The following is a 27,839-nucleotide window of genomic DNA, read 5'->3' on the forward strand; positions in this document are numbered from 1 at the left end:
TAGTCTTGACGTTTTTAATACACAGTTACCTGTACACAAGGGAAAAAAACACTAAAATTAAACATTTTCAAATTATAATATCCCTTTTCATTAAGCAATGAAGTTAATACTAGATTCAATTGTAACTAATCAATCATACATACGAGATCACACAAAGTAGAAAGAAAAAATAATTAAAAAGTTTAGCATTGGACTGTACACAAGTCCAGTGTGTACTGGAGGGGGCGTTAGGGAAACTGGGTGGTACCAAATAAGCCAATTTTGATCGTAATACTTAGAATATAAAAAACTACAATGAATTATTACACAGGTAGAATCCAGAGGCTTAGCAGTCTTGAACGATTTAGGTACAGAACATACATAAAAACCTGGCATTTCTCATTTTTGTCCATAGCAAGATGCAACATCAAATTTCAAAATGACACATTCACAATCTTTGAACATTTTCAGTATGAAAACAGAACAGGGACAGTTTTCCTGCGATAATGACTCCATGAAAAAAACTTCTTAGATTTAATTATATATATATTTTAAATAAAGTCTTTAGTCAAGTATCTGAGCATACATACATAGTTTTACAAGATAGCAAAGGCAAAAACCTCACAATATGCAACATCCCCCTTTTCCAATATCAGATCATTGTAATAAAAAAAGTACCCATTACATTTTCATATGCCTTAAAAAAAATCTAAAGAACTACAAGTTAAATGTCTGTCAATATTAGAGAATCCATCTTTGTTTCAAAAATGAAATAAGATATTGCTACTTTTTTTTTTATTTTTTTTTTTAAATCAGAGTACAATAAAATGACAATGAAAAAAATACAAAGCACAACAGGAATTAAATTAGGAACTGACTGCCATTTGCCAACATCACTCTTTGTATTATGTAACAAAATAAACGTTCCTGTAACAAAACATCAGTTTCATCACTGAATTAAAATGCTTTATGTAAAAGGAAAAAACATTTTTACACATTCTTAAAACATCTTATGACAAAACAAAAATGTATTCAAGACTGCTAAGCCCATAATTACGATTTTATTGCAACAGAACTAGAAAAAATAGATTATATTGCATTTACTAAAATGTTACAACTCCGGGGTTCGTTTTGGCGATGTCATTTGAATCAAAAAGGAAAAAATAGAAAACAAAACAGCTCTCGCATTAGTCCAAAAGGGATCCCAGGAATTGTCCATTCAAAATAATGGTGTACACAAGGATTTAGTAACAATTAAATGTTCCTGATTTAGAAATATTCTTCTTTTTTGTTATTGTATAAGTCAGTCTACAGCTAGTGTTTCTCACTAAGAAAAAAGTAAGTCTTCAAGGCGTTGCAAATCTAGAAACCTGTTACAAAAGGCTTGTTTTCATCCTCAATGATTGAAAAATCTTCAACTAAAGGGCGTCCTCTCTAATGATCCTGCAAAACACAGGTTCACGTCAGTGACCAAGCACAGTAATACATTTTACATAGCTTTACATGTGCAAGTTGCATTACATAACCTTACAATAGTTAAACTCAACCTAATTGATGCCAGAATGGATTTACATGGGACATTTCATCAGATGTACTTTCAAACCGCCATACTTGAATTAAACCTTGCCTTTAAACCAGGGATCATCAACTACATTCAGCTGCAGGCAGATTCTCTTGAACAGATGGTCGGAGGGACGAAACATAATTACAAATCATTTTGAGACTGCAAATTAACCACAAGAAGCCCAAACATATTTAATATTTGACTAAAACAATAAATTCAAACCTGGCTGATCCATCTCTCAGTTATGCGTGGAAATAATTAGGTACAGATTTCCCAAAAATAAAATCACTTGGAGCTGATTTCCTGGTGTTATTGCAGTCTTTAATGTCCGGGGGGGGGGGGGGGGGGGGTAGGCACACATAAAACCACCGTAGGCTGCCAGTTGGGGAACCCTGCTTTAAACCATTCAACATTTTCAACGTTCCTCCTAATGGACTTCCGTGGACAACAACAGCCCTCAGGGGGTTGTGGGGTGGAGATGGTGCTGAGCGTTTGGATGGGTTCTCACCTGAAGGCCTGGGGCCTGTGTCTGCTGTGCACCTTGGCCATAGTAGGCCCCCTGTTGTCTGTAATACTCCACCCAGGCAGCACTGTAATCCGGAGGGGAGCTCTGCTGGGAGCCAGGGCCTGCTGCCTGGGCTGGGGAGAGGGGAGATGGAGGGTGAATAAGGGGAAGAGGAACATCCTCTGATATGCACTCAAAAGACCAGCATATTGGAAGAGTGTAGAGGGCATGTAGGTGTAGTCTTACTCTGTTTCTTGTAGTATTCCTCCCATGCTTTGCTGTAGTCAGGGCCACTGCTCTGGGCTTGGCTCTGCTGACCTGTGCACAAGATAAAACCAGGGTCAATACGATACACACCAAACAGACCACCAAGATCTCCCTGATTAATGTTCACCTCCATAAATTCAATTTTTTAGACTCAAATATATTCAGTTATACAAACAAAAGCAAATTTACATGACTAATGAAATCAAGAAGCAAGCCAGCTACACAATCATGTAACAAATTGTCGACTTCAATCATCGCAGTCAAACAAAACCTCCTGCGTATCAACTACACGTTGACATGATATTTCTACTCAGACACTCTTGGCATGGAACTTTTTAAAATGAGGGCAAGTTTGAGGTCTGGTTTAGAGGTGTGTCCAGGGCACAGGCGCTTGTGGACATTCCCAGCAAGGGAGAACGGTTACAGATGCAGACAGGTATTTATTTAACAGGTGGGTCACCAGTAGGAGCCAACTGCCAACAGGCACCCCAAAACAACCAGGAAGCCAGTCTCAAAGAGAATGGATCAATCAGCAGTCACTTGCAAAAAACCTACTATGAGACTACAAACCCTGAGAGGGGGGCTAGGACCAGTGACTCAGACTTAGTAATGTTACACAAGCAATAAAGGCTGGTAGACCATGTTAGTATTAAGCTCCCTTCTCTGTTCTCCCCCAGAAGACTGGCACTTGCCTAGCTTTTTATAATACTGCTCCCATGCTTTGGAATAGTCCATCTGGTCGGTCTGGGATCCATTGAGACCTGCAACCAGACACAGATAACACTGTTGGAGGACAGAGTTACTGCATGAGGACCTTTCAGTGGAGGTTGAGGCTGTGGCTTACCATCCAGACATGGCACTGTGTCCTATGGCCTCTACCCCATACCCTAACTTTAGCCTAACTAGAACTTCCATGGAGTGAAAGTTCTCTTTGAAAAGTTTCCTCCCCACCTGACAATCTCCCAGAATGGATTTTTATTTATTCATTTTATTTTTTCAGCCAGTATCTGGACGATTAGCCACATTTTCAATGCAAGAGCTACCCTGCCGCTGTCATGAGTTGGATTTAAATCCACTGCAGCAGTTCCAAAACCAGCCTGAACAAGTCTTGAATCTCTCCAATTCCTTGAGTCCTCTGAAATTGCTGTTCAACTGGAAAAGTCTTGTTAGAGAAGTAACATCGTGTTGCTTTATTCCGCTCAGTAAGCAGAGCAGAGAGCATGAAACATGTCTAGTTTTAGTCCTCCTTCCGCTTATTTGTCCACTTTCTTTTCACTGGGGAGGGACTTATGCCCCACATGACTGATTGCAATAGACTCCGTATGTATCAAGGAATCATCGTAATTAAGTTTTGGGTTGATATCGGTATCAAGTGTTATGGGTATCCCACCCTAACCACAACGGGACAAGGCCATTCCAGCCATTAGTTGGAGAAGCAGGTAGACTTACTGGGGTCCTGTTGGCCCTGAGGCTGCCATGTCTGATATGTTGTGCCCCATCCACCTGTCATGAATGTCTGGGGTCCACTGCCACCAAAAAACACAGATGCATGTTAGACATTTTTCATATTTATATGAATTGTTGTAGCCTGGATATTCTTACATAATTGTATTCATACTTTGGTCAGTGTAAGTAGTTCAAAGCAAGTTTGACAAATGTAACAGTGGTAAAACCAAGAAGCTGCTCACTTCTGATGAGGGGTAGCTGGTCCTTGACCAAAGGGGTTCAGACCAAAACTGCTGTTGCCCCCCATTCCTGAGGCCTAGATGAGAGAGAGAAGGCGCAGTCAATGCTGAGACCAAGGTCTCTTTCCCAGATGAGCCCTGTATAGCCGCATAATATACATATTAATTTTCATATTCATATAAACAATAAAATACACAATAGACATGCAAAAAACACATTCAGTACAAAGGTCCCTTAACAACCATCTGAAATCCCCTAGAGCCACCAATTTTCAAGTGCATTGTAGATTATTCCACACGTAATGTGCAAGGAAAAGGCTGATTTACCTAACTCTAGACACTAAAGGAGTCTCTAGAGAACCGAACCTGTGAACTGGTTTGATAACTTGTCATTTTAAATCTTAACAGGGATGTTAGGTATGTCGGAAACTTGTGGAGCAGGGCTTTGTAAACAAAAAGAGTGTAATTATGTGATCTAAGTGACTTCAAAGTAGTCCAGCCAACCTTTTCGTAGTACTGCTCATCATAGTGATGAAAAACAGCATCCAAGGGTTTAAGAGTAGAGGCAGCTGCACTATCATAAATAGCATAAAAATAACCAAGTTTAACTGCACTCTGCTTCCTGCTGACTACAGAGATTAGATCAGTTTCTGTAAAAAAAGAAAAGCCCACTTTAAATCTTAGAGAACTGAACTTGTTAAGAAACTGTTGTTTTGAAAGATAAATCATTCAACCCAAATACCAAGGTATTTCTATGCATAGATTCATTTGATTAATGAGACCATCCAATAAACAGGGACGCAAACTGAGAACCCAAAAAGGCAACTTTTTTTTATTTATTAGTGTGTGGTGTTTCTTTCACCTCTATAGTGGCATCCAGCTTAAGTCAGGCCCAGCTCCAGCTACACTTGATCCCTGAATCCAATTGTTTAACAAGCAACGCCTCATTTTCACCTAATTCATTCAAAAAAATAGTGGCTACTTCAATATCTTGTTAACATTTCACACAGATTGCCAGGGTCCAGTAAGCAACTAACGCAGTATAACTTAAAGAACGGCAAGGAGTAGTATACCAGTTAATACTATAGCGAATTGGTTAGGTTACTAATGTTAGCTCATCTGATGATGTAACGTTAGCTGTCTGACTTTATTAGCAAGCAAATTGCCACACCATAAAAGGCAATTATTTGATCAGATAATTTGGCTAATGTTGCTCAACATTTCTCTGGCTAACTAACAGAGAATTCGATCCAGCTAGCAAGATACTTAACAATGCTAATACTTGTTCCATACTTTCTCCCTCACCTCAAACTTTCCAAAATGCCAGTAGTTTTTCAGTTACAGCTCATGAAGTACGCTTCATCACCTTCTCACCCGTCTTCGTGGTCAGGCTTCTCACCTAATGTTACCTCTTTGTTATCGTTCAGGGGACTCGCTTCTGTAACTAGCAAGCTGACTTTCCAGAACGCGTGCTGATTCTGTAACTTGTAAATTGGTTGTTCTTTCTTCAGTCGTGTGCTGCGCTGCATTCTGTTATGTCAACGATTGGCTTAGCCTTGGATACAGCCAGTAGTGATCAAAAGCCCACCCCCAACTTTTCTCATCGGATCTACACGAATCACGTAGGTCACCTATTTTGGATTTCAAAATCGACGAATTTCACCGAAAGGTGATTAGTTTACATCCCTGAATGAGTAAAGATGTAATCCATCACAATCTTATGAGAAACACCCAACATTTATTTAGTTTTGCTCGTATTAAGTATGAGTTTTAAAATCAGTAAGGGCTTACTGCACAACTGCAAAATCAGACAGTAGCCTTGTAACAGCTAGGTCAGCGGTCGAGGCAAATGCGTACATAATAGTATCATCCGCATATATATAAAAATTACAATGAATAGATTGACCAATAGCATTTGAATAAATAGTGTAAAGAACAGGTCCTAGTATCGACCCCTGCGGAACACCTTTACATACTTCAAGAAACTCTGACTTAACCCCATCCATGACGATGGCCTGAGTTCTGTCACTAAGATAATCATGAACAGGCGTCAGCGCTCAGGCCTATCGTTTAACCCCGGGTGACATACTGGTGGATGGTATGGCCACAAGAACTAGTCACACACCCCTTTGACATGTACCTTCATGAATATCAGGCCAGACAATAGATTGTTTTCGTTTGTGGGGGGGGACATAAGACCACGTACCCCAATCTTCTCATCGATCAGCTGGCGGGCCATTTCCATCTGTTGGGAGGTGCCGCGGATGGAGAAAATGCGCACGTTGGGGTCGGTGTTGGGCGGCGGGTTTCTCTGCAGCTCCACGTGCGCTCCAGACTGCTGGTTGATGTTCTTGATGGTTTCGCCACCTTTAGGAAAGGGGACATTCAAAACGTGAGTCAAAGTCAGCAACAAGTGCGCAAGTGTCAATTTGACCTCCAATCAGTGCTTACTCTGCTGTCTGATTCCATTCTTTAGGCTTCACCACAATTACCTAAACTCATCCGACTGGTAGTGATACCTATAGGAGACCCTGCCTTGTGTCCTTCAGCTCCGTGCCCATTCTATTTGAACATCCGTGCTAATCAGAGACAAAGGTCGACAACACTTCCTCCCCCACGCTGACGAATCAGACGGTAGCTTCCTGACTTATGAAGGAGTGCAATTAAACCAGCAGGGAGAAATTAAATATAGCTGGCAGAGAAAAGAGACCAATTAAAGCGTATCCTCTTTCTGGGATATCATTTCTCCTTTGGCTCCTTTCTTTCCCAGCCTCATGTGTGGTGAGGGAACAACGTCCTCCCCCTTCTCCTGCCATCCCAGTGAATGGAGCAAGGGGGCTTCCCAAGGGAACACCGAGGCTGCCCCAACATCAATTACACATTTGTTCACTGGTGGCTGACAGGCGGACCTTGCAGTTAAAACCGTCATCCAAACCTCTCCTCCTCCCGTAGCCTCTTCCCAGTTGCCAATAGACTACACATGGGCCATTAACCCATTGTACACCAAATGAAACTTCTGCGTTAATGAAGCCATTATGAGGTCCCCTCAGTCAGAGAGCAAATGGGAATGAAGAGCAAAAATGATTCATTTCATGGACTGGGCCTTGCTGGGGCCGCATCATATGACCTTATTATTGAGACTGGGTTAGTGAGCTGGACCAAAAGGAGGGGATACAAAGTGCAACTGGTGAGGGATTTTGGGTAAGTGGGAGGTTTAATTAAAAGACAAGTTCACGAAGAATAGTTCCTCTAACGTATTGACATACGGTTCTTAATGAACGGAAAAAAAGATATTTAAAAGCCAAATGCAGGATGCTATACCATGGTATATAAAATAAAAGTAGGCCTGTGGTTCAACCCATTAAAAAAAGTTTAAAGGTTGAGAATATAAAGTATGGGTGGGTGGCCCAAGTTACCAGGCTCTGTGCGTATTGGGGGTGTGTAATCAGTGGCTCAAGCAGCTGCATAAAGTCATCGTAAAGATATTAATCACCTCAGTCTTTAAGGCCAGGCTGACAGGGTCCAGACCCACAGCCATATTGGACTAGTTCATATGCTAATGCAGGGAGGGGTGAGGGGCAATGCCCAGGTTTATTTGCCCCCCACCTCACAAAAGCCACTTTACATTTCTATTGCCTGGTTTTGATCATAGGTAGAGAGCCCCCTTCGAACCACACCCACCACGGCACACACATCCATCCATAGGACAGGGACACACTCAGGGTTTCCTCCGAAGCGCAATGGTCAATGACTTTTAAATGGCTGGCAATAGAGTGAACATGAATAGTCAATAGCCTAATTCCGCTCATTCATTCTCCCACTCCACTATTGGGCTGAAAGGACCTCAGATGCCAGAAAACCTTCCACGTGGGAGCTGTTATTAGGAACCTTTAACAATTAATGTCACATTACATGCATTATCCCCTTCATTAAGCCCTAAGGGAAGGGACAGAATACCACTTGTGCTGTATACATGAGCCAGGGGAGACGGGTGGCTGGACCCACACCATATTGGCTCATTGTGCAACTTTAAATGCCATTTCACCACGAGAAAAAAAAGCACAAGCTAATGGACTGGCAATGATGCACTTTGGGCATAATCTATGCTTTTGAATAATTTTCCTGTGTTTTATAACATATTTATACACTATGAAAATGATAATGCCCTTTTAGTGTAAGAGCTGCTTGATGGGATGGAGTTTTGGCCTACCTGGTCACATCTCCAGGTGGTAAATTAGTTACTAGTCCAATAAGAAAAGAGATCCAAATCTCTGCCAATAAGAGATAGTTTTCAGTTTCCCCCACTCCTCTCAGACCACTGGCAGAATGGCCCGTACTGAAGAGCTCAGTAACTTTTAATGTGCCACCATCATAGGATGCAATCTTTCCAAAAAGTCAGTTGTCAAATGTCTGCCCTGCTAGAGCTGACCCGGTTAACTGTAAGTGCTGTTATTGTGAAGTGGAAAGTCTAGGAGCAACAGCTGCGAAGTGGTAGGCCCCACAAGCTCACAGAACGGGACACCACGTGCTTAAGTGCGTAAAAATCGTCTGTCCCCGGTTGCAACACTCACTACCGAGTTTCAAACTGCCTCTGAAAGCCATGTCAGTACAATAACTGTTAGTCGGGAGCTTCATGAAAGGGGTCTCCATGGCCAAGCAGCCGCACACAAGCCTAAGATCACCAAGCGGTGTAAAGCTCGCCGCCACTGTACTCCGGAGCAGTGCAAACACGTTCTCTGGAATGATGAATCACACTTCACCATCTGGCAGTCCAACGGATGAATCTAGGTTTGGTGGATGCCAGGAGAACGCTGCCTGCACCAATGCATAAGGCCAACTGTAAAGTTTGGTGGAGGAGGAATAATGGTCTGGGGCTGTTTTTCATGGTTCAGGCAAGGCCCCTTAGTTCCAGTGAAGGGAAATCTTAACGCTACAGCATACAATGACATTCTAGACGATTCTGTGCTTCCAACTTCGTAGCAACAGTTTGGGGAAGGCCCTTTGCTTTTTCAGCATGACAATGCCCCCGTGCACCAAACGTGGTCCATTCAAAAATGGTTTGTCGAAATCGGTGTGGAAGAACTTGACTGGCCTGCACAGAGCCCTGACCTCAACCCCATTGAACACCTTTGGGATGAATTGGAACGCCGACTGCAAGCCAGGCCTAATCTCCCAACATCAGTGCCCGACCTCACTAATGCTCGTGGCTGAATGGTAGCAAGTCCCCACAGCAATGTTCCAACATCTAGTGGAAAGCCTTCCCAGAAGAATGGAGGCTGTTATAGCAGCAAAGGGGGGAACCAACTCCATATTAATGCCCATGATTTTGGAATTAGATGCACGATGAGCAGGTGTCCACATACTTTTGGTCATGTAGTGTATTTGTGTGTATTTTTTACAATTTTAATTAAAATAATAACAGTTAGGTACTTAACAGATATACATATATATATATATATATAAATTGGCTGCATTGGACATTTAAGTGATGAAGACTACTGGTCAAGAAATAATGAACTGAAAGATGAAAAGCTCCATGGTTTTCCCTGAGTAGGATAAGTGGGCGACATGCCTGTACATATCTCTACATTAGTGCCTATTTCTCCATACATTCAACAGGATACTTAAACTGGTTATTGGATGACTGAAATGCATCCAAATGATGACTGACAAAGAATGTTGTTAGTGATGGATCTTGACACCAAACGTAAAACTCACTGAATCTTTTAGAAGGCGTTTGGATTCTAGGCATGACTTATCTATTTAAATAGAAGTTCAATCAAATAAATACATTTCTCACCTTTCCCAATCACCAGGCCACACTTGTCGGCGGGTATCGTGTATGTCACTTCCTGCAGTCCACCGGGTGCGCCCATGCTCCAGTCCCCACGGCCTCTGCCCCGGCCTCTGGGGCCCACGGGACCCCCAAATCCATCCCGATCCTGCAGTGAGGAAACATAAGGTGTGACTACAGGCTCCCGAAGACCTCAAACATTACACATCTTACACTCAACCATTCCCCTCTTAACACTTCCTCCCCAAGAATCACCACTGCAGCCGTGTCTGACGTCAAACAAAAAATTAAACAGTTCAGATTTTGACAGATATTCTTAACAAATTCTCCTCCAATGCATTTGACTTGCATCACTTTACCTTGGGCTCAATAGAAAGTACACAAGGAGATATGACCAAGTGCGCCACCCTGTGGGAGTCCGTATGGACTATGCTCCAGGGTTGGAGACATGCCTCGGAGACGAGGCTCATCCTCCTAGTGTAAGGTCTGTGCTCAGGGGCAGTAGGTCAGCTGACAGAGAACTAGTGATGAGGTGGAGCCCCACTACCCTTTTACCTGTCTGAGTAGGTCCCCCCCACCACAGGGCCGAGGGGGCCAGGCAACTAGGGACTGGGCTGAGGACTGCTACATGGGCAACAAGGGAGTTTAAGGGGGCATGGCTTACTTTAGAAACACTCTTAAGGCAAGAGTGAACCAATCATTGATACATTTCCTAAAGGGGGGGGGGGGGGTTCTTTTTTAGGGCAAAAAAAACTAGAATAAGTGTAGTGGTCTGCTGTGCTGTACCTGTGCCGTGTGGACCAGCTCGTTGATGAGGTGAACAGCATGCTGGCAGCGATCAGGCTGGCCCATCACCTGGGCAATCCGGTCGGGGCTGATGCCATCGTCTGAAGGAGAGGGGGACACTAGTCAGAACTGTTACATTAAAGACCAAACGTTTAGTCATGTCACAGAAATCACACATACTGCATTACATTATGTGTCGTCAAGACCACCTTGTGTGAGTTGATTGAGGAAATTGACAGGCAAACAAGACAGATAGATCGATTTAAGGTCGAGGTCATCACTAATCTTGACAATTGCATTAGCCATCTAGCACAATGGAAAAAGCCTTTAATAGAAGGGGACGTTTTCACCTGGTTTGAACTGGATCCTGACCCCAGAGTCATTCTGGATCTTCTTGATCATCTCTCCGTTCCTGCCAATGACGATGCCCACAGCAAACCTGGGGACTGCCACATCCAGACTGCTTCCCCCCAGTCTGGATCCAAAGTCTCCCCTGTTGGCCCGGAAGTCTCCCTGATCCTTGTCCCGGATGATCTCTACCACCAACTCCCGTGCTTGCTGCAAAACACCCACGCCACCAGCACAGAAAGGGTTAACTTAGAAAATGTTCTAACTGATCTACAAAAAGGTTGATTGATACCTTGAATCCTCTCTCTTAAAAACACATTGGCCTACCATGTTTTCACCTCCGACACGTTTTTATAAGCAGGCGTGGAGCGAGGATATGAAGGACAATAACCTGGTTTGAGGAACTGACCTGCACTTTGTAGGGGTCCCCAGTGATTCTCAGGGGTTTGTCTGCTCCAGTGGGCATAGGGCCATCCTGGATCATGATCATCTTAACACCAGTTCTCTCCTGTGGGGAGCAAGCAGGGAACACAATAACATAAATTCACACATCAGAACTCCCTACTTCAGATGTAGCGAAGAAGTGCGATGGTTGAATCATATTGACACTGAACCACAAACGCGTAGATAGCTGAAGTTAACAATAAGAAGTTATTTCAATAGCCAAGGTTTTTGAAGATCTGCCTAAACTAGTGTAATTAACTTCCATAACCCATAACACATTAGTTCAGGGCTTGACAATAACTTCAGCCACTTGTCCTCTGGCATTTAGCCTATATCTACGCAATTAAAAGTCTCATTAAAGTTCTGCTACATTTTCTGGCGCTTCCCTCATGTCAGCATCGGTTTGGACATGAGGCTGTAGCCACATAGGATTTACATTTTTTGTTGTGTGAATATTATTCCAATGTTGGCCTCTGATCCAGTTCTGATCGGAGTACTGTTCAAAACTGTGTTTTTTTCTCTCCCTTTCCATTCGGACAACTTAAATCTATTTTCTTCTTGTCCGACTATTTTTTATACTTTAAGCCACTAAATAAAATCACTAAGAACGTGTATGTTCTAGGTGTATGTGTGCATCATCCACAGACCACAGAACCTACTGGAAGCACCTAGCGCCCCCCTACCTGCAGCTGTTTGATGGTGTCCCCTCCCTTGCCGATGACCAGGCCCACTTTGCTGGCAGGGATTAGGATCTCCTGGATGGCGCTGTTGCCGTCCATCTCACTGTGGAAGCCTGGGCCGTTTCGACACCGGTCCACGATCTGGCTCAGCAGCCTCTTGGCCTGCCTGGTGGGAGAGGGGCACACCCCACTGTCACGCCGTTGTTCATAATCAGCCAAACCATGCACGCAAATTATACACAGTGGGTTTCTCCATTTGCAAAAACAAGATATTGAATCGTGTCAAGAAGTGATTGTTGAGGGGGGCAACTCAACATTAATCTGGAAGTGATTGTTGAGGGGGCAACTCAACATTAATCTGGAAGTGATTGTTGAGGGGGCAACTCAACATTAATCTGGTGATGGTGATTATGGTTGAGTTGAGGGCGCCTCGTTGCTGATAGAAATGTTTTGTCCAAGTAAAATAATCATGATAGCTCTACACGCAACATATCTATCCGACCGCTATACATAATTTTGGTTGCAAGACCCTGGGAGAATCTCAATTGCTTACTCCCTGCGTTCTCTCTCTCCTTGCCTCCTTCTCAAACACCATTAGAGGGGAGGGACTTCAGGCATTCTCATCCAATGGATTTTGAGTAGGAGGCGAGGAGTATGCAATTGAGATTCTTCCCGAGAGGAATGTGGTGTGACTTACTCGATGTTCTCTGGGCTTCCAGTTAGGGTGCAGGGCCTGTCCATCATGCCTCCGCTCTCTGTTACACAACACACGCTCCATTAACCAGACACATGCACCCACACATACATTGGTCTTTCTATAAATAAAATTAAAAAAAATGGGGCCAATGTGTGACATTGGGATCAACATTTCAAAAATATTTATTTAGTTACGTGTACAAACATCAGCCTAGGATTATAAATATCCTTTAAAATAGCAGGTGTAAGACAAATGTTTTGTCATTTCATAACATGATCATATTGTGAATAAGCCCACTAGGCTACTATGTAATTTGTTTTCAAACTAATATCCAGAATAACGGAAAGGAATATAGCGTTAGGCGTTGCAATTAGTCCATCCTACACTAATGAACACAGTAGAGGCATATACATATCCTCAGTGGTGCAGCGGTCTAAGGCACTGCATCTCAGTGCTAGATGCGTCACTACAGACCCTGGTCTGATTCCAGGCCGTATCACACTCGGCCGTGATTGGAAGTGCCATAGGGCGGCGCACAATTGGCCCAGCATCGTCCGTGTTAGGGTTTGGCCGGGGTAGGTCGTCATTGGAAATAAGAATTTGTTCTTAACTGACTTACCTAGTAAGAATTTTAAAATAAATAAAAAGTTCAATAAAAAAAATATGAAAACATGAGGTTTTCTGTTAAATCTAACACTGATGTAAATCAAGCAGACAACAGATGAACAACATCAATTTGTTATGGAAATTCGACCCATCGTGGATCACAGCACAGTCTTCATCGAGATAACGAATCAGACACCAAAACATTCTGGACATTACTTGCGAACACTGTTTATGCTGCACTTAGGCACAACAGCTGTTTGTCACTTGAGTGCCATTCAGAAAAAAAGTTTCCTGAATCAGCAGATGTGTGAAAATATCACAACGCAGCTAAACTGCTGGACATCCAATGCGCATTCAAGTATTATGCATAATTACTGGCGAACCATGTCAATTACAGTATAGATTTTTGTTTTAAGTATCAGTTAGTAGCTGTCGATTTTGCCATCACATACATTTTGGATTTGTGTGCCCATGAATATGGTTTTCAAGCCGTAACAGAAAGAAACGCTAAATGTTACATACACTGAATAAAAATATAAAACGCAACATGTAAAGTGTTGGTCCCATGTTTCATGAGCTGAAATGCACACAAAAACCGACTCAAATTTTGTGCACAAATTTGTTTACATCCCTGTTAGTTAACATTTCTCCTTCGCCAAGACAATCCATCCACCTGACAGGCAGCTGATTAAACAGCTGATATCAAGCAGCATGATCATTAAACAGGTGCACCTTGTACTGGGGACAATAAAAGGCCACTAAAATGTGCCTTTTTGCCACAAATATCTCAAGTTGAGGGTGCGTGCAATTGGCATGTTGACTGCAGGAATGTCCACCAGAGCTGTTGCGAGAATTGAATGTTAATTTCTCTACCATAAGCCAACTCCAACGTCATTTTAGAGAATTTGTCAGGACGTCCAACCGGCCTCACAAGCACAGATCACGTGTATCCACGCCAACCCAGGACCTCCACCCGCAGGATCGCCCGAGAGCAGCCACTCAGACAGCTGAAGAAACCAAGTATTTCTGTCTGTAATAAATCCCATTTGTGTGGAAAAACATCCTAATTGGCTGGGCCTGGCCCCCCACCCCTGCCCAGTCATATGAAATCCATAGAATAGAACATAATTATTTCATTTCAATTGACTGATTTCCTTATATGAACTGTAACTCAGGAAAACCGTTGAATTTGTTGCATTTATATTTTTGTTCAGTATAGTTAGTGCATTTCCGAGACGGCCACACAAAAAGACTGTTCGAAAGCAAAATCCAGGATTCTTACCAGGTTCAAATTCAATGTAATTTAACTGACAAATAATTCATATATAAAACGACAAACACTGCCATAACCGCAAGGTAAGAAAAGTGGTGTTGTCACAGGATTTGTGCAAACAAATCCATCAAGATACCAGCCATGAGAAAGGTTTAAATCAACTCATGAAATTTACAAAGAAAATTGGCAGATTATCATCAATGACTTATCAACAGCTGTAACAAGATGTCCACCGCAGGAAATCCTCAGTGGTACTCTAGTTTATTGAAAGACCTATATACACACAAACACCATGTTAACAACCCAAGTGCTACCTTATTATATATTAAATGTTTATGAAGTCACATGGTAATTACAATACAAAATACCACACCAAGGAATTCATGGTTGTATGTTTGGGATTTGACATGGCTTCAGTTTCTCTAAGCTGAACCTGTTAAGCAGGATATGTCATGACCATGCCTCGTACTCAGGGTGTGCTTCTGGGCATCACCGATCAGAGGAAAGACCCAACAGGCTACTCAGTCAAGTACCGACACGACTGACTACAGTATAAATGGGGCAGTGCCTCTTTAGGCAGAACTTACCTGCAGCAATCTGGATCTTGCAGCCTGACTCTAACTGAATTCTCGTGATCTGCTCTCCTCCTCTTCCAATGACTGAGTGTGGGTGAGAGGGGAATTACAAAAGGTCAATATCCCAACCCAAGTTAGTTTAAATGGACACCAAACAGTAAATGTGAGTACTATAAGTTGGAGTAAACCAATAGCTTTTATTATCAACTGCCTAAAACGGTCACTTACTGAATCCAACCATCTTATCAGGCACTTTGAAGTCTTCTGTCATAATAGCCCTGCAAGAGACAAAAACAATCAATGACAAAACAGTAAATATCTGCTGTGATGTAAGGCCTCATTAGAAATTATAGAACAGTCTCATACTCATGAAAGCTTGAAGGGATAGTTCACCCGCAAAAACAAAGATCCACCATTCAATTGGATTGAGGCCTGCAGATCTCAACACAACATGGACTGTGCTCGACTTGAGATCACTTTTGAGGCATGAAACCCTCTGACAAACCTTAAATGGGGAGAGCTACCTCTTAAATGAATGTCATTATGTGGCAAGTCTAGTGACAAGACAAACCAGAGCTGCATGCAGAACACAGGCCAAGACATTGGCCTATCTGAGACTTGTTAATGGATACACTGGCAGTAGTGAGGGTGACAGCTTGATTGAGCTACTGTTAATCAATATCCACACACACAAATAGTCATTTGAGAAGATAAGGCTCACCTTTGATGTACCATTCCACCTAGCTGGTTACCTACTGAGAGACAAAAAGGGAGAATAGAGGGGGGAAGAGAAGGCAAAACAATAGATGGGTTAGCTATTGTTAACAATTCATGCGCTTCAAAGGGGCAGAAGGCCATGTGTTATGGTTCTGGATAGCCAGAATCAATGACAAGAAACTGCCATGTGGTGACTCTTAAGTGGCTCGTTTGATCTTGTTCTTGATACCATGTCTTGTTTTGAGGTGTATTGACTGATATCACGTTTATGCTAATATCACAAACATTTGCTAGCTAACAACAACTGTAAAGATGTATTTGAGACAAGTGCTCATTGTGCAACTTAATGTATGTGTTATATAAACATTGGACTAAATATAGTTTACATGACACCAACAATCTAAGCCAACCAAGTCTATTTTGTCACAGTTGTGCACACATCGGTTTTGTTGCTAAACAACCAACCCGTCTATTAGACTGAAACAAAACTAACTTAAAATCATTGCAAAAATGAATAAAACAAGGTAAAAAAACAAATTGTTCTACTGAACTGAGGAGTGACAGGGTGGATTGGATGGAAACAGATGGTTAAAATCAAAGTTTATTAATCACGTGCGCCGAATACAACAGGTGTAGAGCTTACAGTGAAATGATTACTTACAGGCTCTAACCAATAGCGCGGTAAAAACAGGTATGTGTGTGTGTGTAGATAAGTAAAGAAAGAAAACAGTAAAAAGACATTTGAAAATAACAGTAGCAAGGCTATATACAGACACCTGTTAGTCAGGCTTATTGAGGTAGTATGTACATGTAGGTATGGTTAAAGTGACTATGCATATATGATGAACAGAGAGTAGCAGTAGCGTAAAAAGAGGGGTTGGCAGGTGGTGGGACACAATGCAGATAGCCCGGTTAGCCAATGTGCGGGAGCACTGGTTGGTCGGGCCAATTGAGGTAGTATGTACATGAATGTATAGTTAAAGTGACTATGCATATATGATAAACGGAGAGTAGCAGCAGCGTAAAAGAGGGGTTGGGGGGGGCACACAATGCAAATAGTCCGGGTAGCCATTTGGTTACCTGTTCAGGAGTCTTATGGCTTGGAGGTAAAAACTGTTGAGAAGCTTTTGCCAATCCAGTAGTTATTTGTAAAAAATATATACTGTTAGATACTGCAAAATTATTTTGGACAATATTAATAAATCAATACTTTGACTCCAAGTATTGATTTGTAAAAATACAAATGATGTTGTTTGGTAGCATTAGCTAGCGCTAGACAGCTGTACCAGCACCACAACGCCGGTATTTTTCACCTTATCAAACAGTGAGTCAACATGTTTTCAGCACTTTTATTTTCATGTTCTCATGCTCTCTCATCTCTCTGCAGCAGACATACAGAAAGCAATGTTTGGAACATCAAATCTGAAATATCGAATCTCAATTCATATAGAACCATATCGTATCTGCACCCAAGTATGGTGATTATATCGTATCGCGAGGTCCCTGGCAATTTCCACTCACACAATCCACTGTGTCATTGTCAACACACAGCAGGGGGGTGCACTGCTATGGAAATGAGGTGTGTATGGGTGTCGTTCAGAGAGGTAGTACCTGGGTCAATGGTTATCGACCCAGACTTGCAATTTGACAGGTCACAATAAGCAGTGGGCTTAAAGGGTCACTGAAGGATATGGAGCTACTGACGTTACACCATAAACTCATATCTAGGTTCACTAAAGCTTACGTCGTTTGCACATATTTGGCTTTTGGAAATGCAACGAGGTAAAGAAATGGAATTCCTTAGCCCGCAGAGCCGACCCGTTTGCTTGCTTAAAGCTGCACCAGGGTCGGACAGCATCCCTGTAGATTAAGACACCGCGGGGCCGGCGCGAGATATAGCTCGAGAAAAGTACCCCAATCCAGGGACGAGAAATGCGTTGTACTTCGAATTTTCACATTATCCAAACTGTTACACCGAAAAAATTGAACGACTGCTAGTTTTCTGAGCCATATCTCGCGCTGGCTCTGTGGGGTCTTACACTACACAGGAATGCTTTCGGACCATAGTGCAGCTGTAAGCAAATGGGTCAGATTTGTTAGCTAAGAAAGCCTATAAATATTAAGTGTATGATGTGGTGTTAATTCACACAATGACAATACACGGCAAAGGACTTGCGCTTAGCCTAAATGGTGTTAAATGGTACTTGTACAATTAAACAAATGACGAGTAAGGACCTAACAGGGATGACAGATAATAATTATACAGTGTAACAGCCAACTGTTACATTTCATATTGTGTAACCTTGAGAAACAAAAAAGCACAGTGTTGAAAACAAGTGAGTTAGCCAGCCAAACCTCCACCAGAATTGCACAACTTATTCAGCCATGCATTCGAGGCTAAAATATACCACACCATGACAAGATAAGAGGACAATAACTGACTGGAGTTTCCACTTCATGGACATGAAATTGCTCACATCTGCATTTTGGGTGCATACGTGTAGCCACACGTATCATTCCACCATTCTGCAAAGCCCCACCCTTATGGGGTAACTACAATTTCAGGCACCTAAATGAAAATGCAGATGGCATAAAATGCAACGGCATATATTTTGGTTAAATTTCTACTTTGCCAGGTTTCAAACGGCGAGTGCAAACAGAACGTAGCTGAATTGTGAACCGAGGGCTTCAAAGCAAAAATGCATAGTAAACTTTGATTACGTTGAATCTTGTGACTATCAGACAAGACCTCTCTTATCCCCTTATTACATTAGACCAAGCCATGTCCTATTCTATAACATCCCGATTTCAAATGCTCAGACAGAACTGCTTTCTCTGGGAGAGGCTGGAGTTAAGTCATGAGTAAAGCCTTACATAGCTGCCGTATGTTGCTCCTGCTTTAACTGGGTTTGTAAGGGAATTTTCCACAAGGCTTTTTTCACCATGAACTGGTCTTATCTTATCCCATGTAATTCCTTCAAAGGGGTTAGACTGCTGCAGCCCATTTGCTGAACTGATTCTACAGCAAGATGGGGCAAAAGCACTAGCACCTCGGGAAATTACAATTCCTATAACCAATGCCATAGTAATAGAAGCACGAACCTGAAACCAATGCAGCAAGATCATTAATGTGGGCTCACTAACAAATTAATTCCAGTTATCAGTTGTGCTATCTACGCAAATGTTTTCATCGGTCAATAATGACAACAGTTACAAAAATGAACTGGTTTATAAATAGCAACAAGCAAAATAAGCTCAATCAGCATTATCCACATTTATAGAAGCACGGTTCCTTTTTCTCTACTTGGTGGACTTTGCCTCTAACCACAAACCTTTTACTTGCTGCTGCTCTAGGCCTTTTTTTCTCCCTGACAGCTTTGGATGCATGTAACCTGTAGCTCATGACTTGTCACACAACCAGTGTCAATCATATCTGTAGCACCTAGAGCATTGTACTGCATGAGGGATGGTTGGAATGAGAAATCCCATCAATGGCCTCTGGCTATCTACTCCTTTTCTGACCTAACAGTAAATGTACTTTGTGGTGGTGGAGAGTAATCCTGCCCTGAAATAACACAGGACGAGGAGGAGAGAGCACTCCGACTGTCTGAAGCACTTCCTAATTCCAGGCTAGTGGTTACGCTTCCCAACTCCACATTCCCCCTCCCATTTGCCCAGGCCAGATCCTAGCCAGCCCACTGCTAGTACAATGCCATGTCATTCCTCAACAGCCGTGCTATCCAAAGGGCCCTTTGCTCAACATGAATACCGGCTAGCTGCTACACCTTCCACACAGGCTAGGCTACATGACATTGAACATACATTAACAATAAGTGTCAAAGGATCTCACATTATGTAGTGATGTCACTACTGATCTCTTGACATGGGTCGCTGGTTATCCAGGTAAGTTGGCTACACTATGGTCTCAAGACAACTGATATATGGACTGTATTTAAAAGGACCAAGGAGGACCAAGTAGTTAAGCAATAGTTTTGGTTGCAATGGCTTTCCTGACAGGGTTTGATTAAGCCAACAATATTTGTTAAGTGTTGTACTGCAGTCCTCATACATTATGGTAAGAGTGCATAAAACCTGACGAATATGCACAAGCATCCAAACACATTCACACTCCGGTGCAACGCTCAGAGCTATTTACAGAGTACCCCGTTTAGTGTACTGTAACCCGGGATAAGTGTTGGGGCTTATGTTTAGCAGAAAGATTGTTTAGTATGGAGGTGGACCACATCATTGTGTATGAGGGTATGTGAAGAGATCCACCACCGGCTTACCTCCATCATCCATTGAGCGTTTTTGGCCTCCGTAGCCGTAGAGAGAGGGGTCTAGGACTGGAGAGGAGTTGTTCATGTGGGGCATCTGGTCACCTCCCATCTTAGCTGCAATCTGAGGAGACAAGAGGGATGAGAAAGAGGGGGAGGGCTAGAATGAACAAACAGATAGCAACACAAACTAGTTATATTAAAAAAGGTTTTATTTGACCTTTAATTGCCAGTCATAAGGTCAAACTATTACTCAAAATGAAGTACTACCTTTCATAGCAAAACAAAACTTATTTCAGTAGTCAACATGGAGCTGTTTTTTACTCTCCCAGCCCCGTACAACTGAATGCAATTGAAAGGCAGTAACTATCTTCTGAAACTAGCTACCAGACATGCACATTACAAAACACTGCCTGCATCACCTTGCCCCAAATTATCCACTTCCAACTCCAATTAACTGCATGTATTCTCTGGAGATAGACATTCAAATCTAAATGCTGCACAAAAGCATTAAGGCCCGTTTCTCCTAAACCCCTCATCCGCAACCACATCTCTCCATTCAAAAAGTATATCGTTTCAGAAAATTACACAAAATTGATGTAATTTCTGCAATATGAAAATACAATGTATCCAATTAGAGGATGACAATTGGAGCCTTGCACCACCTTCAGGCGTCATTATCTACTTCAGAGTTGCCAGACCGAGCTGCCTGCCTGCCTGCCGTGGAAGAGAGATAGGAGAAAAAATAAAATAAACTGCCCTCCAACATGGCTGCTGATCCCAGTCAGAGCTGAACTGGGTAGGGGGCAGAGTGAGGGCCCCACCTCTGGCCAAACCTTCTTTCTGGGGAATGTTGGGGTTGGTATGTCAGCAATGTGAGCTGCACACAATAAATCAACTACCCGGGGAAGGCTCGGGCCTAGTAGTGTAGAACGAGGTAAACACGCAGAGTCCTCTCAGTTCAACTGCTGCTGACTGTCAAGGGGGTTTGGGGCAGGCTAGGTCCATGAGGAAAGAAATGCCGGAGGATATTCTGTCGCTCAGGGAACATCCCATCGAGTTGGGTGAGAGGCCTGTTTGCTCTGAAATTACCAGTCAAACACTTCCATGTGCTGGAGGAGAGCCAAGGGGAAATTCACTCAATCTCTGCATACTACACTGTGGGGCTAATGTTCAGATTATTTTAGTCCATATATTTGTGTCAAAGAGATTGGAAGCTCATTGATGTCCTAGTCATTTTGATATTGCGATACACAAAATTCAATAGAGTTAATTTGTCTATTATTTTTTTCATCACAGCAGACTTGTCCAACAAACATTCACATTAATATGCAGCTGAACAAAGATTATAAATATATATATTTTTTAATGTACTTGGCAATCTAACCTTTTACCCAAAAAAATGCGTATGAGAGGCTAATATAAATATGGAGCTGAAACTTCAGGAGTACTTGAATTAAGAAGCAACGAGAAGAATTTGCTTGATCAGAGAGATTAGCAACTGAACAGCAACACTGAATCCCAGCCCTGTTCAGTCACAATACCAGATACTGATATATAGGGCCTACAGATGATCTGTAAACATCTGCTGTTCCCAGAAAATATAACGTTCTAGAGCTGGGCTATTCTGGGGTGGAGTGCTCCTTGAAGCACTTCATAGAAACACTTGATATCTTTGGTCTCAATACTAGGGGGCTCCTGAGTGGCACAGCGGTCTAAGGCACTGTATCTCAGTGCTAGAGGCGTCACTACAGACCCTGGTTCCATTCCAGGCTGTATCACAAAAGGCCGTGATTGGGAGCCCCATAAGGTGGCAGACAATTGGCCCAGCGTCGTCCTGGTTAGGGTTTGGCCGGAGTAGGCCGTCATTGTAAATAAGAATTTGTTCTTAACTGACTCGCCTAGTTAAATAAAGGTTAAATTAAAAAATACAGATAGGCAGGCAGTAAAAGGTTCAGTGTCTCTGGCCACTGGCTCAGTTTACTACTTTCCCTACAGAGTTGATAAAAGCTAAATGGGCAAATGGCATAGCAGTCCAATTACTCTTCCAACTTCCAAGAAGCACAGACATGGGACTTATAGGGAAGCTGCAAAGGAAAGCTGGGTGCCACGGTTATCAGAAGAAAACAAACTGGACCCACAAGCCTGATGCATGAGTACAAGGCCACATGCCCTTGTAGCACCTAGGATAAGCACACAGCTGAGACAGAGTGGAGGGAGAGACCCCAAAGGAATTATTAAATGGACACCAGTGCACCCAGATATGTGCTTATGACATATGCTCATGCCATATGCTCATCTAGGTTTATTCGCAGAAAAGTGTCTTTGCCTGTCAGGGAGAATATGTTATGAATATCTAGGTTTCAGTTAAGGCAATGAAGACAAATAGTTGGGTTTGAAATATGCAGTTTGTTCAGCTCACTTTCATAGGGCCCGGAAAATATGACAAGATGAGAACAGGTGTGTTTTTGCCCTAGGTGTCAAGGCTTCACAAGAACTTGGCCCAGAATGCAGACACTGACTAGGAAGGAATGGGAAGTGGTGTGGCTTTTATTCACTGTGTGCAATAGCCTACTTCCTGAAATTATAGACTCGAATAGTAATCTCAGGAAACCTTAACTATGTTGCTTGCATGCTACTGGCATTTTAAATGGAATAACTTGCAGTCGTCGTGTGGTTTGGTCAATTGTAATATTGTAGTCTACACATGGCCGTGTGGAGTTTACAGAACAATACATAATGATCAGTGCGTTTGGTCATAGGCCCAAATTACATAATGCTAACTTTGAGACGTCAAGAAGTACCTCGTTCAACCAATGCATATGTAACATTTCGGGTGCAACTCGTTAACTATTTAACTAGATAATATTATCTTGCTAGCTAATGGGCTTCCATCGCAAGACTGAGTATTAACATTAGCTAACCAGCTAGTTATTAGTGACTGATAAGGTCAAATTCAATTTTAGCTAGAGACCATATTATCAGGCAATGTAGTAGTTGGCTATCTATTCTAACACCCTGTTGCAAACAAGAAAAGTTCAGCGATAACATTTCCCAGTAAGCAAGGTGGCTAGCTAGTTAACATTCGTTGTTGACGTTGCGATGCTAGTTTTCCGCGCATGTTCGCTAGTTAACTAGCTAGGCTTAGCTAACTTGTACAATTGAGGCTAGCTAGCTAGCATTACTACTAGACTGAATCACTCGATAGTTTATACAACTACTGAATTCTGAAAATGTTTGACATACAGCGGTGTAGTTAACTAGTAATTTATCCAGTGTATATTGGCGAGTGGTTACAAGGCAATTTAACACATAGTTGACGTTTTTCTGTTAGCAAGCTAACTTTTGACAGCGCGTGGCTGACATCAGCTGATATTTCTGGCTTCACCACGAAACTAGGCCACAATCATAGCTGGTATCGGCTAGTAGTGTGGTGGTAAAATAGCTAGTTAGCTAGTGGTGCTAACTAGCTTAAACTCCCGTGGCTTTACAACAGGTTGCAGTTTGTTGCTTATGCCATGTTTTAAAGTTACTCTCACTTCAGTTTCATGCAAGTGGTTTCTTAGTTTCGTCCATCATGCTTTGCCGAATTCATTTGCTTGTTCTTTGACCTGACTGTTTATTGTTGGGCGTCTTTTGGCCCGCATTCTCTTAGCACTTGGACTTGTGTAGCTAACTTCAGTTAGCCAACTAGACATACAGGAGTGTTTTTTTGTTTTGTTTTTTTTTAGTAAAGAGAGGTCTGGGTTTTTACGCTGCTGGCAGAAAAAAAGTGCACTCCTCCACCACGCCGAATGGTCTTGCTTGTTTCTCGTCTGAAATCATTTCTCTTCGTCGGAATGAATTACCTGTCGGGCCCGGTGTAAGGCGTCGGCGAAGCCATCTGCTTTCGTTCCAGGCTGAGCCACCGAGGCCTGTCCCTGTACCAGCTCCGCCATCATCATCATCCCTACAGCAGCTCTCAGCAACACACCAAAAAAAAAAACTTCGGACTGGCGAGCAAATCAAGCAGCGCACGCACCGACCTCAGGAAGAGGAAACTAAACCACTGTATCTACACGATATCGCGAGATTCAGAACTATTGGTTTTGGACAGCTGCATTTTCTGAAATCACGCGTTACCTGACAGCGTGACAATTTTAACCGGAAGAAGTACTGCTGGAAGTCAGAGGGTACAAAAATATATTTTGTGTGTCGTCACTAGTTACCACAGCCACAGCCAATATGAAAATGTTTGATTACATGAGGCATTCGGTGCGAATGTGTTTATATGTTTTTGGAATACTCTTAGAAATGTTTTTAATAGTAAAATAAGTAAAAGTCGATGTGTGTCTTAAAGACCCAGTGCAGTAAAAAAATAGTTTGTCCTGTGTTTTTCATCATATACGGCAGCTGATGAAACTAACACTGTAGAAGTGTGAAAACATTTGATCAGTGTTATTTCCTGTAGTTGCTGGTTGAAAGTACAATCTACACAGGACCTTTAGAAGGTTTGCATGGGTGGGAGTTTTGGCTTTCAATAGTGACATCACCATGGAAAATTGGTTAATCAATAACAAAGAGAGTTCCAAACCTCTCTGCCAATAACAGCTAGTTTTGAGTTTCCCCGCCCCACTCAGACCACTCGCAGCAAAATTCTTGCTTGATAAATAGTTTTGTGCTAAAAAGCTATTTTTTGTAAATTTTAATGTTTACGTTTATATTTTAGTCATTAAGCAGACACTCTTATCCAGAGCAACTTACAGTTAGTGCAGTCATCTTAAGATAGCTAGGTGGGACAACCACATATCACAGGCATAGTAAGTACATTTTCCCTCAGTACAGTAGCTATCAGCAAAGTCAGCACCAGAAAGGGTCTTTGAGCAGTCAGCCCTTCCCTGGGAGGAAGAGCAGCTCCGTCTTGTTGAGCTTGAGATGGTGGGCCGACATCCAAGCTGAGATATCTAACAGGCACGCAGAAATGTATGTCGCCACCTGGGTGTCAGAAGGGGGAAGGAGAAAAGTAGTTGAGTGTCATCTACATAGCAATGATAGGAGAGACCATGTGAGGATATGATGTAGCAGTGTGACTTTATGTATAGAGAAAAGAGGAGAGGGCCTTGAACCGAGCCCTGGGGAACACCAGTAATGAGAGTACATGGTACAGACACAGATCCTCTCCACGTCACCTGGTAGGAGTGTCCTGCCTGGTAGGATGCAATCCAAGAGTGTGCAGAGCCTGAGACGCCCAGCCCTGAGAGGGTGGAGAGGAGGATTCTGATGGTTCATGGTGTCGAAGGCAGCGGATAGAGAGTCAGCTTTGGCACTGCGGAGAGCTTCCGTAACAAAAGAGCAGTCTCGGTTGAGTGGCCCGTCTTGAAGCCTGACTTGTTAGGGTCAAGAAGATCGTTCTGAGCGAGATAACGAGAGAGTTGATCAGAAACAGCACACAAGTGTTTGGAATAGAAGAAGTGATACAGGTCTATAGTTTTTGACATCAGATGAGTTGAATGTTGGTTTCTTGAGGAGGGGAGTGACCCGGCCCATTTTGAAGTCAAATGGGACGCAGTCAGTGGTCAGGGATGAGGGAAGTGAGAAGGTCTCCAGAGATGGTCTGGAAAAGGGAGGATGGGATGGGGTCGAATGGGCTGGTTGTTGGGCGGCCAGACTAGTCGCAGGATTTCATCTGGAGAGAGAGGGTAGGAAGAGGTCAAGGCGTAGGGTAGTTCTGTGTGTGTGGGACCAGTGGACTCAATAGGCTGAGTGAATGAGGAGTGGATATCGTCAACGTTCTTTTCAAAGTGGTTGACAAAGTCATCCACAGAGAGGGAGGAGGGGGGGGGGTGGGGGTGGATGATTAAGGAGGGAGGAGAAGGTGGGAAATAATTTCCTATGGTTAGAGGCAGAAGCTTGAAATGTAGTGATAGAAAGTGGCTTCAGCGGGTTGCCCATATCCCTGTTCTGTAAGCTCGCAATGAGTCACTCAGCCATGGAGCAGGAGAGAGGAAAGGGGACAGTGCGAGTCATATGATGCTGAAAGGGAGGAGGGTAAGGTCGAAGAGGCAGAATCAGGAGGGAGAAGGATTTAGCAGAAGGGAGAGATGATAGGATAGAAGATGAGAGAGTAGTGGGAGAGAGAGAGAAAGAGAGAGAAACAGAGTGACAATTGCGACAGCGCATGACCATCTGGGTAGGGGATGAGTGGCTAGGTTGGAGGAAAGGGAGACAGAAAAGGAAACAAAGTAGTGATCAGAGACCTGGAAGGGGGTTGCAGTGAGATTAGTAGGCGAACAGCCTCTAGTAAAGACGAGGGAAAGCATATTGCCTGCCTTAATGGATATCTATTACAGTAAGGTACTTAATTGTTACCCAGAAATGATTTGATATTGATAAAAAACTAATGCATTAGGCCTTTAAACTTGCCCACTTACTAATATGGTATGCAGTAGCACAGAACTGATTTTTTAACCATGTTTGGCTAAATGCTCTCCCACACATTGCCTTTGTCACTGAGCTAACAGTTAGTCTGCCTTTGAATGTGACTAGGTCACAGGATTTTTTTCACTGAAGTACATTTACAAACAATATTACAGTTTTTCTTCATTTTCCTCAGCTACTATTTGCGTGTCCACTCTTTTGTTAAGCCTACTCAGAGAACTGGCTTCAGGGCAAAACATTTTTTTTGTGTGAATGTGTCACAATTGCCTCTGTATGCTAAATGTGTCTGTTTTTACAATGAATGCCCATGCTTTATGAATAAAGATGTGTTTTATTGTGTAATATGAGTGGAGAGAATCGTGTAACCAATCTGGTTGGACTCAAAACAGTTGACATGTAGGCCTACAAAGAGATGAAAATTGAGGAATATTGAATTTCCTTCTAATTTTCTCATTGCACATGTGGAAACATCTATTGTTGCACATCTGGCAGATTCCAGCACTTTGGAGAGGCAAGTAAAATTGCCCAAAATTTCTAGACTGTTTATGCAAAACAGTTTTTGCTCCTTAAATTGCATTCAAACCCTATGCTACGAGAACAAGATACTGTACAAGTAGGCCTCGGTCCAAAATGAATGTGGAGACAAAACTGAATGCATAATAAGAGCACATTTGTTTGAGTATCTTTCCTTGTCCTTGCAGTACATTGCTTACCTTAAAGGCTTTACATTTTCCCCTGAAAATTAAAACAATGTGTTCTCTAAACACATGTTAAACACTCCATATGTGTGGGCTATAGGGCTATGTGTGTCAATGGTGGGGGGTGCTTGAACATGACTGCTTAGACTGGCCTGTGAGACAAGGAGAAGGACGTTCCCTGGGTCTGCTGCCTCTTAAGGACACACAGAGATTTCAATTGTCCTGCCTGCTCAGCCTCAGGCATTTTATCACCTTAAAAAATAAGAGAATAAATTAAGTGAGCAAGAAGAAGGGGTTGCTATTACCATAGCCAGACTGACACCGCTAAATGAAGATATCCAATTTAAGTGAAGTATGAGCTCGCATCGCTATTGCTAACATGTGCTCAGCAATATATTCAGACTCAGGGATGTGTAGGAGGGGAAGTAAAATTCAGAACCATTAAAGATTCAGCCGCCTGCAGCCCTCAGTGTCTGTCTCTCTCTCTCTCTCTCTTTGTCTCTTTTTCTTACAGGCTGGTACACATG

General features: G+C 42.6%; 1 protein-coding gene across 8 annotated transcripts; it reads right to left on the reverse strand.

The window, feature by feature from the left end:
* LOC129818454 (far upstream element-binding protein 3-like) lies at positions 1–24,253 on the reverse strand. Of its 8 annotated transcripts, none has more exons than XM_055874329.1 (18): positions 24,046–24,253; positions 20,210–20,357; positions 15,925–15,955; positions 15,432–15,481; positions 15,216–15,287; positions 12,750–12,807; positions 12,056–12,218; positions 11,338–11,436; positions 10,931–11,138; positions 10,581–10,699; positions 9,801–9,942; positions 6,207–6,367; positions 4,004–4,077; positions 3,765–3,841; positions 3,008–3,076; positions 2,295–2,366; positions 2,052–2,182; positions 1–1,413 (listed from the first exon to the last, which is right to left on the reverse strand). In XM_055874329.1, exons 1-18 carry the CDS (start codon positions 24,142–24,144, stop codon positions 1,342–1,344), a joined length of 1,845 nt encoding a protein of 614 aa, XP_055730304.1. In that variant the 5' UTR covers positions 24,145–24,253; the 3' UTR covers positions 1–1,341. The 8 variants fall into 8 exon arrangements, with proteins under 8 accessions (XP_055730304.1, XP_055730303.1, XP_055730309.1 ...); XM_055874328.1 differs by having other exon boundaries at positions 15,925–15,958; positions 24,046–24,252; XM_055874334.1 differs by having other exon boundaries at positions 1–1,422; positions 15,925–15,958; positions 24,046–24,251.
* Positions 24,254–27,839: the final 3,586 nt, after the last annotated feature.

The sequence above is a fragment of the Salvelinus fontinalis genome, chromosome 21 (assembly GCF_029448725.1).
Source record: "Salvelinus fontinalis isolate EN_2023a chromosome 21, ASM2944872v1, whole genome shotgun sequence".
NCBI lineage: Eukaryota > Metazoa > Chordata > Actinopteri > Salmoniformes > Salmonidae > Salvelinus > Salvelinus fontinalis.

Excerpts from the sequence above, each read along its gene's own strand:
- LOC129818454 (XM_055874328.1), bottom strand. The coding sequence starts at position 24,144 with ATGATGATGATGGCGGAGCTGGTACAGGGACAGGCCTCGGTGGCTCAG. Across the intron at positions 3,842-4,003 it reads CCAGCTACCCCTCATCAGAA|TGGACCCCAGACATTCATGA; the intron begins GTGAGCAGCTTC and ends TTTTGGTGGCAG. Across the intron at positions 2,367-3,007 it reads GCAGTATTATAAAAAGCTAG|GTCAGCAGAGCCAAGCCCAG; the intron begins GCAAGTGCCAGT and ends TCTTGTGCACAG.